Source organism: Panicum hallii, chromosome 5, assembly GCF_002211085.1.
Source record: "Panicum hallii strain FIL2 chromosome 5, PHallii_v3.1, whole genome shotgun sequence".
Taxonomy (NCBI): Eukaryota; Viridiplantae; Streptophyta; class Magnoliopsida; order Poales; family Poaceae; genus Panicum; species Panicum hallii.
Window position 1 is genome coordinate 2254554 of NC_038046.1, and position 17822 is coordinate 2272375.

The 17822-nt window shown below is 44.1% G+C and overlaps 2 protein-coding genes and 1 pseudogene across 2 annotated transcripts; 1 reads left to right on the forward strand and 2 right to left on the reverse strand.

Annotated features, from left to right (window-relative positions):
• On the forward strand, window positions 1–2116 carry LOC112895919 (annotated as a pseudogene).
• Window positions 2117–6230: 4114 nt separating this feature from the next.
• On the reverse strand, window positions 6231–7484 carry LOC112894519. The gene has a single exon (XM_025962265.1). It carries the CDS (start codon window positions 7093–7095, stop codon window positions 6535–6537), a length of 561 nt encoding a protein of 186 aa, XP_025818050.1. The 5' UTR covers window positions 7096–7484; the 3' UTR covers window positions 6231–6534.
• A 3521-nt stretch (window positions 7485–11005) lies between these two features.
• LOC112891464 (50S ribosomal protein L27, chloroplastic) lies at window positions 11006–12893 on the reverse strand. Its single transcript, XM_025958344.1, has 3 exons — window positions 12541–12893; window positions 11541–11642; window positions 11006–11460 (listed from the first exon to the last, which is right to left on the reverse strand). Exons 1-3 carry the CDS (start codon window positions 12835–12837, stop codon window positions 11284–11286), a joined length of 576 nt encoding a protein of 191 aa, XP_025814129.1. The 5' UTR covers window positions 12838–12893; the 3' UTR covers window positions 11006–11283.
• Window positions 12894–17822: the final 4929 nt, after the last annotated feature.

Genomic DNA, 17822 nt, shown 5'->3' on the forward strand with positions numbered 1-17822 from the left:
ATGGCGGCCCTGCTGCGGTGCCGTTTGATTTTTCCCTCGCCGCCCTAAAAATAGAGAGGAGACTGAAGAATCAGGAGTAGAGTGCTGGCATGCAACACAACATCTAATCACCTGAGCTCATCCACAGCCGGGTAATAGGCTGACAGGGATACCGGATGCCGCTGCCTGTCCAACGCCAAGCGTGTCTCCGCTGCACGTGGCCACGGTTGGTTCACCACTCTCCAGCTCCGATCAGCGCCACCGCCACTCCACCCCCCCCCCTCCCCCACCCCCCCGGCGAGCAAACATGACCTCGCCCTGCTCCAATCGGCAAACACGACTCGTAAAGATTCCCTCTCCTTTAGTCCTTCGGTTCCTCCATGTCTCCGTCGTCTCAAGCCTTTCTCATTTCTCTCCACTTGGTTGATCACTTGATCCCGAAGCAACAAGCCAACAAGGGGATGGGATAAGGAGGGGGGAAAAGGAACGTTCTAGGCTTCTAGCTAGTGCAAGTGCGGACACAACTGTTAAAATTTGGGATTTAGCTGTTGGCAAATGTGCAGTCACACTTGAACATCATGATGACAAGGCACTGATTATGGATACCTATTTTCTGTCGTTTTGGGTTAACATCATGTTGCTGTATATTGAGTTTCCTTCCTCGGTTTGCAGGTTCAATCAGTTGCTTGGTGCCCACAGTCACCTGAAGTTCTTCTGAGTGGATCATTTGATAAAACAGTTGCCATGGTAATGCATGTGCCAGTTATCATGGGTAATTGATTATTAAGGATTATTCTTTCTTGACATTTGATCCGAACATTTTTATCTACAGAATGGTATGAAAGATGGTCGACAGAGTTGCCACAAATGGTCTGTTGAAGCAGATGTGGAAAGTTTAGCTTGGGATCCACACAATGAACATTCTTTGTGGTGAGTAAATGAAACTCATGGTTTGTTTTCTGCATATCTGAACTCTGTTATCTGTCTAGTCCGGAACATGTGAAATGAAGGACTAGCATAAGCCTTAGGTAATTCATTTAGTGAATCTTCCATCAGAAAACAGCTTAGTTGAAATGTATAGAGTCAGAGTGACATGTAGTTCTGTTGAGAGTTTAGTGTTGAAAATAGGTGTAATGTTAGCAGGCAGGCTATGGTCTCAGATTCATGATATAGTGAAAATTGTTTAGATCCATCTCCTGTGCTTATGCTAACAATACAGGCTACTCACTGTTTTTGGACCCTATAAGAATGACCTAGTGTTGGTTTTGCGAAGGCATTTGATCTGCAGTTTTCTTGCTATATCTGGTGAGCATGCTTAGTTGATATTATGAAATTAGCACGCGCCCTTTTTGAATGTTTTGTATGGTTAATGCTCGAGTCAGTCTGGGGCTCTCTAAGTCAAAAGCTTTTGTTTTCCAGGTAAGTCTTGAAAATGGGATGGTTCAAGCATTTGATAAGCGAACAGTTTCATCAAGTTCTTCTGGCCGATCCACATATACTCTTCATGCACACGAAAAGGCTGTTTCATCCATCTCCTTCAGCCCGTCTACCCCTAATGTACGTTTTCTTTTTTCAGTATGGTTGTGTAGTAAAATAAGAAAGAAACACGTCCATGTGACTAGATCGCTGATGGTACCTTCTTTTCTTGCAGTTTCTTGCAACAGGCTCGACTGATAAAATGGTAAGGACCTTCCAATAGTTGGATGACATGTAGATACTGTTCAGCCAGTGGCTAAACTATTTGTAAACACAGGTGAAACTCTGGGATTTATGAAACAATCAGCCATCATGCATTGCCTCTCTGAATCCTAAGCTTGTATGTTTTCAAATCCAATTGTTCTTTACTTTCAGAAGTAATTGCTTTAAACATCTCGCTTATACACTTGTTTGTTCCAGGGAGCTATTTTCTCGGTATCATTTTCACATGACAATCCCTTCTGGTTAGCCTGTGGAGGATCCAAAGGCAAACTAAAAGTAATCCACCAGGCTCCTCTCTATAAGCTGTCAAAGGTCTGCCTGCGGTGTATAACTGTCTTTATTAAACATTGTTTTGCATGTTTGACAGATCTGGGATACACTAACGGAGCCAGCGGTAGCTCCAAAATTCGGCAGACAGAAGTGAAGGAAATTTCGTCGGTACTGAGAAGCAATGTTTGTGGATCCACGAGCACCATAGCAGCCAAAGTTTGCTGGCACATGTTGTTTCCGGCGTATACATGTTTGGGTAGATTGAAGTCTGAAAGCCCAATTTTGGTGAATGAATGAAATCAAAGCAATTATGGGCTAAACTGATGGGCCTAAAGTCCCGACCTCACTGAGCACGGTGCAATTGACTGCACGGTTGCTGCACAGAAAAAAGAAGTCAAGTGCCCTACTCAAAATCGATATTGCAAAGGCATTCGACTCAGTTAGCTGGTCGTTCTTACTGGCGGTTCTAAAACACCTGGGTTTTTCTAGGAGATGGCTAAACTGGGTGAGCATCCTGTTATCCACCGCGAGTACAAAAATTCTGGCCAATGGCTCTCCAGGGAAAAGGATCTGCCATGCGAGGGGCCTTCGGCAAGATGACCCTTTGTCGCCGCTACTGTTTGTGTTGGTCATGGAAGCGTTGAACGCCTTGATCACGGCTGCTGAGCGCCATGGTCTTCTCCAGGAGCTCTGCCCACAAGTTCTGAACAGAACATCTCTTTATGCTGATGATGTCGTCGTCTTCGTAGCACCCGAAGAACAGCAGCTTGTGGCTATCAGAGATGCCCTAGAGCTCTTTGCTGCAGCTTCTGGTCTGTGCGCCAACCTACACAAGAGCCAAGCAAGCCCAATTCAATGCAGTCTTGAGGAAACCTGCACAATCATAAAGTTTTTCCCATGCCGGCTGGCTGCTTTTCCTTGCAAATATCTGGGAATCCCTCTCTCTATCTACAAACTAAGCAAGGAAGATTTACAACCGCTGGTCGACTCGGTTGCTACTAAGCTACCTTCCTGGAAGGCTGGCTTATTGACGAAGGCAGGTCGTCGAGTGTTAACGCGTGTCACCCTTTCAGCGATGGCGGTTCATACAGCCATTGCGTTGGAACTGTGACCATGTGCAATCAAGTCTATCGACAAATGTAGGAGAGCTTTTCTCTGGAGGGGCACTGAAAATGTTTCACGCGGTCACTGCTTGGTCGTATGGACAAAATGTTGCCGCCCAATTGAATTAGGAGGACTGGGAATCCCGGACTTGAAGCTAGTGGGAATTTCCTTGCGGCTACGTTGGGAATGGTTACGACGGACTGATAACTCTAAATCCTGGGCACTATTACCTGGACCGGTGGGTGCAGTAGCAAAAGCTCTCTTCGATGCTTCAGTCATCATTCAGGTAGGCAATGGCAGAAAAACCCTTTTCTAGACGGATAATTGGCTAGATAGATCATCAATAAAGTTCCTGGCACCTTGCTTATTTGAGGCTGTGCCGGTGAGAATGAGGAAAACTCGAACTCGCTGATGCATTGAGTAATAATTCTTGGGCAAGGGATGTCACGGGCGCACCCACTGTGCAGGTAATCTTGGAATATCTGGCCATCTGGGATTTGGTTCAGACCTGTGAACTCTCAGATGCTGATGATTCTGTCCTGTGGTGATGGACCTCGAATCAACAATACTCAGCCTCCTCGGCATACAAGGCCCTGTTCATCGGTCAGTTTCCCGTCCATGGGGCCAAGGTTCTTATGAAGACTAAAGCGCCACCTAAATGTAAATTTTTTGGATGGCTCGTTCTACACGATCGGTGTTGGACTGCGCACCGTAGATTCAAGCACAATTTGCAAGATGTGGACACCTGCAACCTTTGTGACCAAGACTCTGAAACTCTGGATCACCTGCAGGCCCGATGTTCCTATAGTCGCGAGGTCTGGCATCGTCTGCTGCTGCCCCTTGGTCTCCAAGCTCTGGTTCCTCCGTCGGACACCTTCAGTTTCGTCGATTGGTGGGTTACTGCTCGTAAACGCCTACTGGCCAACTCTAGGAAACATTTCGACTCCTTTGCTCTACTTGTGATCTGGCTACTCTGGAAGGAAAGGAATGCAAGAGTGTTCGACAAAAGAGTGGTAATGCCGTGGGTGCTTTCGGAGTCCATCCTTTCAGAAGGTCTGCTGTGGGAGTTCGCTGATTTTATCTGTGTGGCAAACGGGGTAGCTAGGTCGCAAATTGAAATCATGTAATAGTTTCATGCGTTGTGTTGCCAGGCTCAGTTCACTTTCGCCCTCCTAGCGCTGCTTTGATGGCATGAACCGGACGAGCTGTAACCCTTCTCCTTCTTCTTAAGGCACATTCTCAAAAGTAAATCAAAGCAACTATGTATCCTAGAGCTTGTACAACAAATGATTCCAGGCAAGGCTTTGGAATGGAACTTTCAAGTAATATCCTGTTGCGAATTGTGTGATTCCCTGTTCTCTCAGTTATAAAGAGCTAGCTGTTCTTACAGTATAGTCTTACAGTGAAAGGATAAATGAAAGCTCTCGCTGAATTTCGCGTGGAACAGCTCAGGTGATAAAGTAAAATAGTAAGTCGGTATGTCTTGTGAAACCTAAGTTCTCGCTGAATCTTGTTTGCTAGTATACAAATGTCAGCTGAACTGCAACAACAAAAAAGAATAAATGAAAGTATGAGCATTATCAACAGCAACATGTAGATTCTACTTCTGATGGGGGTTCTTGAAGTTGAAGGTGAGCAAACTAATAAGCTAATGTGCATCTTATTGTCAGAGGCAGATTGACGTTCGGTGAATCCGATGCTAAACAAATTGCAGTAAAAAGCAACTACATCTCCATAAAAAGAAGAAGAAGAAGAAGAAGAACTATCTCTGCCACAACCATCTTTTTTAAAATTGTTCTGGGAAATGCTACACCTATTTTTTTTTCTATACTGATGAGGCTCTACTTTCCACGTTCTAAAGAAGTCCACTTGGAGTATTCTACGTACGCACAGTACGCTAATCCGATCACCTCTCCGTGGGCATGCATTCGTGCACTCTCTTTTCCCACCATTTTTCACTTTCTAATTTCATTTTAAATTTCCTTTTATCGCATCAGCCTCGGCGCTCCTAGTGCGCCTTTTTCGTGTCATGTCGTGTGGCTCAGAAAAGAATAATGTGATCTCATCTCGAAACGGCCGGCAGGCAGAGGCTTCAGGCATGCATGGGACTGACGCCGATCCGATTCAGCAGCCGCAAAAGCTAGCCGAGCCCGGGGACAAATGGTTCCGACTGTTCGTGATAATCTACTCGCTTAACTAAAGTAACAATTGGATTAGTTTTGCAAGCACGTATCAATTTTTAAAATATTCGAGTGAGTGTATAAGTGTTCCTGCGTGTATGGCATCATTTCACAAATATAAGCACGGCGTGTGTGCTAGCCTTTTCATCTTTTTCGCCTTTTCATGCATGAACATTCAGCATTGCGTGTGATTGATCCTATTTTATTTGATCCAACACATGCGACGTTTTTCATCATATGAAAGTATTCGTGTGGAGTGACGAATCTAGAAAACTTCAGAAGGTTACATACAAATTTGTACATGTACATTGGCGGCTGAGAAAAATATTCCAAACACCGGAACTGTGAATTTGCCAGCAGTGTATGGAATGCATCAAAATTTTAACCTCATTAAACACAAAAATTACCATCATAGATATGCCAAGTTTAAAGTGAATTGCTTCAAAAAGAAGATTCAGTAAATCTTTAAATTAAAAAAGTTTTATAAAATTTCAAATAAATCCATATAGACCTTATCATGAAAATGAGAAGATCTTGTGTTGATTTTGTATTATGTAAAATATCGGCATTCAAAACTTTGAGGACTCGAACTTGGGAGATGCGACACCTCCGACGTCCTGATTGCTAAAATCTTTTTAGTGCAAAAGGTGTACATTCATGTGCAAATTTTTGAATTCCAAGTTGTCGCTTCATATGACTAGGCTTTGATAAAGAACCTAAAAAGTAAGCTTAGAAATTTTAAGAATCAGCTAAAAAAAGCCCGAGTAAATTTTTATGTGCTTCTAAGCTAAAAGTATAATTAAGGATTGAGTTGGATTGTTATAAGGAATTAAAGCCATGATCCATTACCACCCAAGTCATCATCCAACTCTCTTAATGCATCAATTTCTTTCAGTTTCAGTGATTAAGTTGTGGTATTGGTTACCCGACAACTTTATAAACATCAGGTTGAGAGTACAGAATCTCTTTGTTCCCCAGCACCGAAGTGCTATAATCATCATCATGGCAGCAAGCCAATCGAGTCTTGACACAAATCAATATAAGAGAAACACACCATGCATCACTTTTCTTCCTTTGTACTTTTCTCAAAGATCACACACATTCCATGTCTCTCCTTTCCCTAATACTTGCCATGGTTACAGTGACACTGTAACTCCTACATTGGAACGGGTTCATCTCCTGACCTCCTCCTTACCTTCGATATTTTAACTAACATAACAAGACATGATCAAGGATAGCAGCACAAAGCCTTAAAGATCTTTTTGGATGCAATCTTGCTTTAATTGGCAACTTCCGGACATAGTTATCGATCAACATCGAAGAAGCTCTTGGCCTCCAGCTTCCTTTGCTTCTTCACCCTTGCAATGAAGTCCTCCACTCTCTTGTGCAGCTCCTCCTCTTCCCCTTCCTCTTCCTTCACCTCCACTTCCTTCCCCAGCCCCACCACTCCTAGAGAAGCACTGTGGTCAGCCACCACCACCGCTTCGGTTGTTGCCTTTGCGACCATTGCCATGTTCGTCTTCACGTGCTCCTCGTGTATCTCATTCACCAAGGAAGGCTGATCGTCGTCCCTCCTAGGTGACAACCTAGATTCGCCAACCAGGAAGGCGACGATGAGGTTGCCGACGACGAAGAGGCACTTGGGGCTGAGCAGGAAGGCTGTGACCAAGCCAGGGAGGGTGGTGAAGAAGAAGAAGCTGAGGAGTGAGCACAGGCTAGGGAACCAAGCAGGGCTAGTGAGCAGCAGGCAGGTGACAGAGGTGGCCACCGCATAGATTGAAAGAGTAGGAAGCTTCTGCAGCCTCCTGCTCTCGCTAAACTTGTTCATGGCCCTGATCTTCTCTATGCTGCTCATGGGATCCATTTGGGCACCAGTTGAACAATCGGGGTCTTGCGACGAACAGCACAGGAACTACTCGATACACGAGATCTGCACAAGAATGTATGTACAGAGAAAGACTTCAGGGGGGTTCTAGAGGCCACAATGAGATGGGATGAAGGGGGTGAGAGGGTTTTATATTTGGAGGAAGGGATGGTAGGCCATGGAAAGTCAGGAGATGTGCAGCGCCCAGGCAAGAGGGCTCATATAACGGTGAGAGGAACAAGACACAGATCTGCCACTGGTGGTAGAGAAGAGATGCAATGCAGACACATGCTGCTTTTGCAAGGGGCATCTGGGATTTGGTAGTGCTTTGTGGGTTGTGGGTGGGGGCAGCTGGTTGTCAGAAAAAAAGGTACTGTGGCTGCTTTTTACCTCAAATACCTTTTTTGCTTTGGGTCCCTTTGCTCTTATGATCCTGATCCTTGACTCGATGCATGGTCTCCTATTTGGAATTTGGATGCCTGAGTGGGCAATGGATTCCATTTGGCGGCCTCAGCACTTCGTGTTTGGGCGGCTGCATACTTGTGACTTGTCTATCTGGTTTTGGCGGCAAACAGCTTACCTTCAAATCTACAGCTATAAACTGTGCCCAAACCACAGAAATGCCATGCATTACGTCTTAGTGTAGCAACTGTTGGTACTTGACAGCAAACCAAGCACTATGTTCTTAGCCTGGCATTGACAATCTTGTGCGGCTGGTTCTATTTTTCTTTCCTTTTCCTTAAAAAAACACATGATAAGTATATCAATGTTATTTAGACACCTCAAAATTATGGCCTTATGGGCATATGGTGGATTCACTATGAGAAAAAAAAATCATGGTGCATGCGTGCGTGTGTTATATAATGAAGCAGGTTTGGCTTTGCATTATCGCGGTAGTCAGGGCAAGGGCGCCAGTAATCAGTTTGGATTCTGTTAAATATGTCTCTGTGTCGGAAGCTGAAGCGCTCACCAGTACGATGGACTGACACATCTGTTTGCTCTTAGAATGGTATGGCAATCTGGAACTTGAATCCAGAAGGTTTGTACTTACTCTTCAGGTAATTTGTAACAAAAATAAATTGTAATACCAAGTTCAAAGATGCAATGCCTAAATACCTCCTTTGACTGTAAGGTTCAACAAAAGGGTGATATCTTTTCATCGAGTCAATCTGAGGATTAAGAAGTCAAGATTAACACACAACAGTCCACACATTAAAAGTTCCTACCAGAATATATGTGTGCACTGGGGGGGATCTGAACCATAGACTTTTAGAATCACAAAGTTCTATCTTTTCCCCTCTTATAGATTAATGTAACATCGGAATTAAGTTCCATCCTGAAATCCATATTTTCTCTGAATTCTAAGAATAACTTTAAAATTATCGTTGCAGCAGCAAGTGGTATCAATACTCAACATAGATTCATCAACCGAGGAACCATTGCTACATCAACTAGCCAAAGACTTAAGGACTAAGGAACGAAGAGGTTAAACTCGGCCCAGTATGTCCAATCCAACAAAACATAGTGCAGTAGTGGCCATTATCCTCTCCCAAGGACCCAGCCTACCACTTGAGTGCAGTGTAGAACTTGTCAACCTTGAGCAAGGCAATCACAAAAGTTTCTCTATGTCTCTGCAAATTGCCTGTCATGAAAATGTGTCATGCATTGAAAAGACAAGGAGGGCTGTAGAATTATGGCTCAGACCAACAGAATATGCTTTAGGATAATAATTGAGCAGAGAAAAGAGATCACAATTGGATAAAAAAAGGGTTTCGTCACCAGTTGGTTGCATCATAGCTTTACTATTATATGGTGTGGACTATGAAGTCTAAGCAAAGGCATAACTTGTGATAAGCATGGCTGCATGGGTCATGGATGGACGAGTCTATTGGTTCTTTCTTGGTTATGAACACATTTTCTTTCTACTGTCCATTCATTTAAGCTTTGCTGTATATTAGGTTTGCCCACTCTCTATGAATAAATGAAGCTTTCTTTTTCCAATCCAAGGCAAAGATGTTCTCCACCAAAAGAGATTCCTTATAAAGATCTCACAAGCTTCTTAGAAACTCTACTGCTCTTGTTTCACAAAATCGAACCTAATAGACGATTTTCCATATGAGGCGTAAATGTTGGGGGAAAGGCTGCAAACCTTATATATATTTTTAGGTTTATGCTATATGAACATGCAAATTATTGTATAACAAGGGAAAAAAGTATTAGAGCTTTTAGGAATTGCATACAGGCTACACCTCTAAAGTCCAAACAGCAAATAAATGTGATTGCTCATATGAATTTTATGTTTAACATGTATTACTGTCAGCAAGCAATAACTGGAAAATGTCTCAAAATCTGTATCCAAAAGATTGACAGGCAATGGCAATGGCTTTTACAGCACAAACAAATGGTTCATTTCAAGCATGCCAGGTCAATTCTGATCTTTGAGGAAAAAAAGGATATTCTTTGAGAAGATCTTAGGCAATATTCTACTCACCTAATAGGGTTAGCAATAATTAAGTTAAAGGCACCCGATGGCCATGACTTACAGCAATCAAAATCACATGAGAAAAACAATTGGAAGGTTCCAAGAAGTGAGAAGGGAAGAAAGATATGACACAAGGTACTCAGTGAGTCTGTGGTACAACTATTTCAGACATCATGCACATGCTTAGCCACCTTACCTACAGCTATTGGTCTCTTAAGGTTAGTGAACAGATGTATGGCCTCAACTATTTAAGCAGCATTACTTTAAATGAACTTTGCAGGTAAGATTAATGGAGCAGTATTTCTTATCCTGCAAGTTGCATCAACATCAAAGAAAAATGGAAAGTAAGTTCTTTGGAAGATAAAATATATTTAAAATGTTTAAGGTGATGCCCCCACCCCCGGCATGGTAAATACTTGATGTCAAAGAGAAACCACGGCATATGAATTTTCACTTCAAGTAGAATGAAAGCTGCGATTGCTGATCTCTTTCAAAGACTCCACGGCACAAAAAGATTCAGCTTCTTGGGAACATTGAAACAGAGGATGATCTAGAATCTGGCATACTTTCTACCTCTATCCACGATTCCACTTGCACAAAGCATGAGGAAAAACAAGGTGGGCTCTCAATAATGTTTGACTTGGCCCCATCATTCATCAGTGCTACCAGCTCCTCCATTGCAGGATGAGACATGGAAGAAAAAGTAAACATGGATCATGCTTCCTGATCTTAATTGTTCTTTTCTTCTTATTGTGTTTCTTGATGAGGACTTGTTGCATTAGAGTTGAGGGGCCAATAAAAGGTCTCAATTATCCTCCGGTAGGCCAGTTTTATTGGACAAATGACAACCTGAGGCTCATGCTCCTATTTGCTTTGCTTAAGCAAAAGCAAGACGACAGAAATCATGAGAAAGAAAACTAGGACCAAAACACTATAGAAATGCCCCCCTTTCCTTTTCTTTTCTTTTCTAAAAAGATGATATCAATGTCTAATCCACAAGGTTCATCAACGATGAGAATTTCTTTCTTATGTGGATTTTAGAAAAGGCATAAATTTTGTTCTTAGCTCCAATAATAAGGATGTTATTCTCCTTGTTTAAGCTGAATTGGTGTTCGCTACTATTTTCATAATTATTTAGGTGAAGTGATATCAGAAAGTATCAGTATTATTTTTTGGTATGACAAAATAGGATTTAGCATCCACACATTGTAGCAAAATTGCATCTTCTGCCTTTTCTTGTGCAAAAATTGAAGGAAATAGAAGAGTCTGGTAGTAGGCCTGCGCCCACCAATTAAACCTAAATCCCTTTACAGCCCTAAAAAAGGATCTTTTTTTTTGCTGAAAAGAAGGTTGCTTCTAATAAGACCTGAACCACATAGCACACCCCGAGTGATGATGACGTTGTTCATCAGTTGACGGCTTGATCTATTGCAACAATGTGGCATCTCTTGGATACCACTAATATCAAGATTCGGGTCAGCTTGCGACAGCATCCATCACACAATTACATGGAGTTTGTGGTCCAGGAAGCTGGAATAGACCCACTGTGACTCTTAAGCATAACAGCCAGAAAAAAGGCACAACAGATAGAACATATCTAAACAGCATCGCGTAATATGGCCTTGTATGGATCATGCAGTCTTACACTTAGAGAGGAAATATCAAATATGGCTTGTGAAAAAGAGAAATACTACACAAGAAGCTTATCAGCAGTCTGCGCTGACCTCAGAGTTTTCGTCTACAGAGGCTAAAACCAATTGAGGCTCAATGGCTCCCTCTGCTCTTGCCCTCTTGCGTTCACGCCGCATGCGGAAGTACTCTCTCTTTCTTGCTCTGTAACTGTTTGGGTTTTCAGGCTGTTTCTCATATGGGTAGACACTTACCTATAAAAGAAAAGCTAGTTAGATGAACACATATATGGCATAAAACAGATGTCAACAAGTAATAACCAAGATACAACTACCTTTTTCTTGTCTGGTCCATATTTCTCAAACTTGACTAGTCCATCAATCAAAGAAAAAAGTGTATGATCCTTGCCCATTCCAACATTATTTCCAGGATAGACCTGAAATGTCCAAAACAAATGCAAGAAAAACTTTAAAAAGAAGAAGGCAAGAACAGGAACGGATCAATCATAAAATGGGTGCACTTCATATACCAAAATGAAATTCTATAAAGGGCACAACAGTATACACCTTATATTAACCCTAATCTATAAATACCTATAACATTGGTAGCAGGCTGCAAGGGTGCCAATTAACTTATGCTGCTTTATGAGGTTGCGTGGTACGTAAGACTATAAGAGGGACCTATCAAACCACAAGCCCATCACATGGTATTCAACTGTCAGCAATGTTGGTTCGTGCATTTTTTTTTCCTTTTACATGACACACATCTGAGTGACTTCCAATACACCTTGTATCGAGAAGTTGTGTCTGATCATGCGTGCAGGGGAAGTTCATCACCAGTCTCTCTAGTGCATAAAGGTGACAGTGTAAATAATTTTGATGCAGATAGATATCCTATATATGAATACAGAGGTTGGTTGTTCCCCTCCCGCTTTCTGAGAAATGCAGAAATGTCAATCTTTTCTGCCTTTGCAAAGTGTTAGAAATATCCAGCGTCGGGAAGTGCAGAAATTGCAATATCCAGCGTGTCAAGCACTATCCTCACAGGCCTGTATTTCTAGGTTCATCATCATACTCCCTACATACAAGTCTTTATCCTTATGAAGCTAGGTAGTTAATTCAGGCTAAAATAGCAGCGTTAGCGTGTAATGCTTAATGCTCCGACGTTTACACTACAAAACTTGCCCGAATTCAACAGTAATTGAACACTAAACGAAGTTATATAAATGAATGATAAAAAAAAACCACAAGCCCTAAGCAAGCGGGAAACCAATAGCTCAGCTCCCCCTGATCCAGAAACAGTAATGGGGAAGCAGAGCAAGTGGAGGGCAGGACCCTGGTGCCGCGCTGGCGGATGATGATGGCGCCGGGCTTGGCGACCTGGTCGCCGTATATCTTGACTCCCAGCCGCTGCCCCTTGGAGTCACGCCCGTTCTTTGTGCTCCCGGCTCCCTTCTTGTGCGCCATTTGGATGGTCAGCCGCCGCGCCGGCACCGGCACGCCCACCGCGGCGCCGCCGACGGAGAGCGCGGGGCGGTCGCCGCGGAGGAAGGACGGGCGCATGGAAGAGGAAGGGGACGCGAGGGAGAGGCCCTTGAAGGCTCCTGCCAGTGAGAACGCCATGGACGCCATGAGCGGAGAAGGCTGGAGGGAGGCAACGGCAGTCTTGAGGAGAAGTGGGAAGGAGATGAGGTGATAACGGAGGAGTGGAAGGGGAGGTTGGGGTTGGAGCTATGGGCTTCTAGTGGGCTCAAATTTCGGGGTTCCGGTATTTTGGGCCTTTACAGATGGGCCTACGGTGCTTACAACGAGTGGGAAAATCTGGTATGGGCTCCTAAGGCCTAAGGGAGATCGATCACTCAGCATGTTATTTTAGGCCCATTCCGTTCTTGTAGCCCACCTGGTAAAAATTGGCATTCCATCTGCAGTTTCTTTCAGAAAGCTGGAGGGAATTATAGCCAGGCAAGCACCAGTACTCATTAGATTTGGATTTCGAAGGCGACAGCAGGCGAATCGAAAGCTGGAAACGTGTGGCGCGAATCGATGGCTACTTCCAACTAGCTGAGGTGAAGTGACGGCAAGGTGAGAGAAGTGCAGTGGAGTGGAGTTTGGGCCACCGGCATGTGAGATGGCCGGGGAAGCTACACGGGCTCTCCTCTCCTGTGGACGCGGGGGGAGCAAGGAGAGCCAAGAGCATGATGATGGCCTTGACCGGATTCCGGCAAAGGCAAAGCTGGAGGAGAGGACCGATTCCTTGCATGGACACGGAGCATCATTGAGATCCTTGACCAAAGCGTTTGGAGTCGAAATCATGCCCCCGAACCCCACCACCACTACCTCGTAATCTTCCGTCCTGTGGTTCCTGCTGCTGTTGGACTCTTGGTTCTCTGTTCTATACGAGAATTTTTTTCTTTCAAGACTTGTGATCGGAGGCATGGCTTGGAAAACCTGTACGTTTAGTTTAGTGCGAGCACTACCTGACAGCGATTTTCAATTGGCGGCCGGTCTCTGAAAGCCAGGTCTGATGAACATTTTTTCTATGGACACTTTGACTGTCAGTCGGCCTGAATTTTTTCAGCACTTGGGCAAAGACCTGAATGAAACCCTGCACTTGCTGCATTGCTCATCTCGCCTTCCTGCTGATGGATTCTTGAAAAAGGAAACCGGAGGATTTCAAAACCGAGGAATGCAGACTGCAGCCATCAGTCATCGCCATCATCAAGATCTCGGTCGAAACGAGGCTCCATCACCTCGCTCGCCCGCTGCCTGCAGCGGGGCACGTCTCTCTCTCAATCAGTCAGCCATTCAGTCATATCAATCCGTCCGTCCATCTGTTCGCGTCCGCCGTGCAGGGCCGTCCATCAGCTTTACGGTACACCCTCCCCGCTGTTTTGACGGTGCTGCCGGCGGTGGGTCGCACGCTCGATCACAGCGCGGCAACAGCGACATTGACCGGCCGGGAGGGTGATGCGACGCCGGCGATCATTGCTTCATCCGACGATTAGCCGGCGAGGCCCGAGACGAACAGGCAAAGCTTCAGGTCCTTCTAGCACACGCGGTCGCCACCGACGCGTCCGATCCGCTCGGTGATTCTTCCGCCACCGAGTTTTTTTTCTCTCGTTTTTTTTTACCGTTGTTGAAACATGCTACCATGCGGGGCTGCTGATCCTACTTGAGTTTCATTCAGCTGTAATAAGAGCTAAAACAGCAAAAAAAATTTACAGAAACGTCGGTGAAAAAGAAGGATCAATCATCTTTGACGGTGGATTGGAACAATGATCGTCAAAAGGCAATTAAAAGGCGTGGGCGAAAAGGAAAAGGCTGTCTCTGTCTGGGTCTAAATGAGAATGATGGGGAATCAGATAATCGAACCCGTGGCTGTAAAAAAAAAAAGGATCAGGTAAACAAACACTCGATGCGTGATGGGTTTGCACTGCACCAGCCTTTATTTGGTCTCTCGGCGACATTAGTCACCGGCCATGATGGTCGATGTGATCCCCCGCTCCATCTTAATCACTGTCACTGAGGTTTGATAATTCCTCTGGGCTGGCATTTCAACCTCTTGGTTGGTGTACCAAGTTGTTCAGTAATTTGTAGAGAATACTACTACTATGTTTTGAAATCCTTCGTTCTAAGGATCCTGTGATAGCACAGCACTAGGGACCAATCATGTTGCTACGAGGTCCGACCGAAGCTCGTCTCGGCCCGGCCCGGCCCATGTCTTTAAGTACCCCTAGACAATCACCAGCAGTTCAACTTTTTTTTTCTTTTTTTTTTTATAATGGCCAACAGTTCAACCTGGCCTTTGCGTATAAGCTTGAGAGATCCCCTGCACCCTAGAGGGTGCCTTGTGTGTACCGGAAAACATTTCTGCACTCATGCTCTTCTCTTCTTGTGTATCGCTTACTCACACGTGAAAATAGCTTTGGATATGTCTGAACTAGCAGTGGCAGTTGGTTGAAGAGGATCATGCGTCGGATTACGTTCCTCGTGTCCTTCTAGACGCGACGGGATGCACTCTGAAACGTGACGCAAAGCAACGGTTAACCACCAGAGAGGGTGGGATGGCCACCGGCACCCATCGCAACCAGATGACAAATTTACCTACCGAGACCACAGCTCCACCATATGTTTTCTCTGGCAGGGGGGAGATTGGTTGGGTTGGCTGATGCCTCCTCCTGCCTTGGTTGGGTTAGAGGAGGAGTAGAGAAAGAATAGAATAATGGAGTGTGCTTTTGTTGGCCTGGCCATCATCATGATCCATCATCACATATCCATGGTTAAGCCAGTAGGAGAATCCTGTGAGTTGGAACCACTGCTTACTACTCCGGTTTGTGTTCTCTGGTTGACAGGTTGAGTTTTGCCCAACCCAAATTTTCTGGTCGGACTCAACCCACCACCAGTGTTAGGAGCTAGAGAGACTGGTAGATTATATGTACAAAATAGTAGCAGATAGACTTCAACTTTCGGTAGATGAAACATCTATAGGTAGGAGAAAAAAATATATGCTATGTGTTTCTCCAGGTCCAGGGTAAATTATGGTCATGTTTTGATCAATAGTAGTAATCCAAGCGACTTTCTTTAATTGTCTTTCCAATGACAATAATGTGTCATGAAGACATAGGCCCTGTGAAAGAAGTACTTTAGTAAAAGGAGGAGGAGAATTATCATTGCTAATTATTATTACCACACGCTAGCTCCCTAGGGGCGCAAGGCAAAACCTTCAAGAATGCAATGATCCAAGGCATCCATCCAGAGGGGAGATGTCACAGTAGATCATCAAAGGGGCAGGGGAAAAGGTAGGGAAGAAGTTCCCAGGAAGAAATAAAAGGGGGGGGGGGGGGAGAAAATGATAGCTGGCCATGAGAGTGAGAGGGAGGGAGTACTGAGAGCGAGCTGAGGTTCAACAATGCAATGATCCCATCCGACCCAAAGCTAGCTAGCTCTCGGCTGTTAGATCCGAGCAAAAAGGAGTGCTGGTATTGAGCAGCGAAAAGAAGAAGGCTTTAGGGAAAGTAATCTTTGGATCAAGCCCTACTAATTAGCAGCCCGGCCGGCCGTGGTTAAGGAAATCTACCTCTTCATCAACCGGCCGGGCTGGGGCGTGTGAAAAGAATAAAGCGGGAAATAAAAGGGCTTGCACGTACTGTTGGGGTCACAGCTAGCTGATGCTGATGGCACACCTCGGCCTCGGCCTCCACACGTGTGAGGGCCACCGTGCGGAACTCCTTTTGCTTTGCGATGTCCCGTCCTGCATTCCTCTTTAAATTGCACGAATCTATCGAAAAACTCTCTGGGGCAAAAAAAAAGAAATATGAAAGAGTGGCACTCCAAGCATGGACATGCGGTGACTGTTTATTTGATATTGCAGTGGTTTACTACTCCCTATGTCCTAAAGTATGGCTACATTTAGATTTATCCTAAATTAAACTTTTTTTAACTTGATTTTTAATTACCCCTAGGTGTACCTTTCCTTAATTAGTTCCAAATTATTCATAGGGTTGAATGATATGCTAAATTAAAAAGGAAGGTTGTGAATCGAACGAAACTATTTAGAATAATTGCACTTGATTATCGCGTAGACAAATGCGATGGGGTCGACACATTATGTATAGGGTCGGAGCGTACACTAAACTAAAAGAAAGGTTGTGAATTGAGAACAACTATTAGTAAAAATTAGAATTATTACACTTAATCAACGGATAAGAGAAATGCGATGGGATGGACACAACATTGTGTATTATGAATTATGATGACAATGCCATGTACGTATCATTGTATCTTGGCTACCACTGCATCCGTGTGTGTGCGCTGAATGCTTGGATTGTCGTCGTTGGTATTGATGATGGTGTATTATGCGTGGCTCGTATTATATATACACCCCTCCTGCTGTCATCTTCTAGCTAATAATAATCTATACGCAGCGCTGATGGATGGTGTTTTGTTCGTTGCGTGGTCGATGGACGGATGGATCGTATCAGATGGGCTTGATGATGATGATGATTACGTTGAGCTAGCGGGGAAGTTACCGCTGCGGTTTCATTCCAATCTGCCATCATGGCGAATGAGTAAATCCGATGCATCCGCAACGGCAGGCGTTCTCTTTATTATTTAGCTGATGCCTGCCGCTTTCCTCATCATGGAAAGCTCCCTTGGACGCTAGAACTTGGCCATCGGATCAACCACCTCCTCGTGTAAATGCATTAGCATCTGCCCCATCTGTTCTAAATTGTATATCATTTTGATAAATCTAAATACGTAAATTTTATTATGCATCTAGATAAACACTATATCTATATACATAACAAAAACTACGTATCTAGATTTGCGAAAATGATTTATAATTTGGAACGAAGGGATCAGTACATATCCTTCTAATTTACTATTAGGAATAATTGTATGTGAAATCAAATTAAAATCAAATTACGGTATGGTAGCATCGTAGCATCCATCATGCTGAAATATGAAGAAATAAGAAACTCTTTTGTACATGATGTGTTATGAAAGTAAGTCTTGGGAGCAAGTAGAAATTGCTCTGCTCGTCGTTGTTGGTTTTTTCCATACGATCTTCCCCACCGGATCAAAATCCTAGAGCACTTTGAAGTTGTTGATGGCCT

Bases quoted from the DNA above. Each gene is read 5' to 3' on its own strand.
- LOC112894519 (XM_025962265.1), bottom strand. From the start codon at position 7,095: ATGGATCCCATGAGCAGCATAGAGAAGATCAGGGCCATGAACAAGTTT.
- LOC112891464 (XM_025958344.1), bottom strand. From the start codon at position 12,837: ATGGCGTCCATGGCGTTCTCACTGGCAGGAGCCTTCAAGGGCCTCTCC. The intron at 11,643-12,540 runs GTCCTGCCCTCC...TGGACATTTCAG, and splicing joins TCCGCCAGCGCGGCACCAGG to GTCTATCCTGGAAATAATGT. The intron at 11,461-11,540 runs GTAGTTGTATCT...TTTCTTTTATAG, and splicing joins ATGGACCAGACAAGAAAAAG to GTAAGTGTCTACCCATATGA.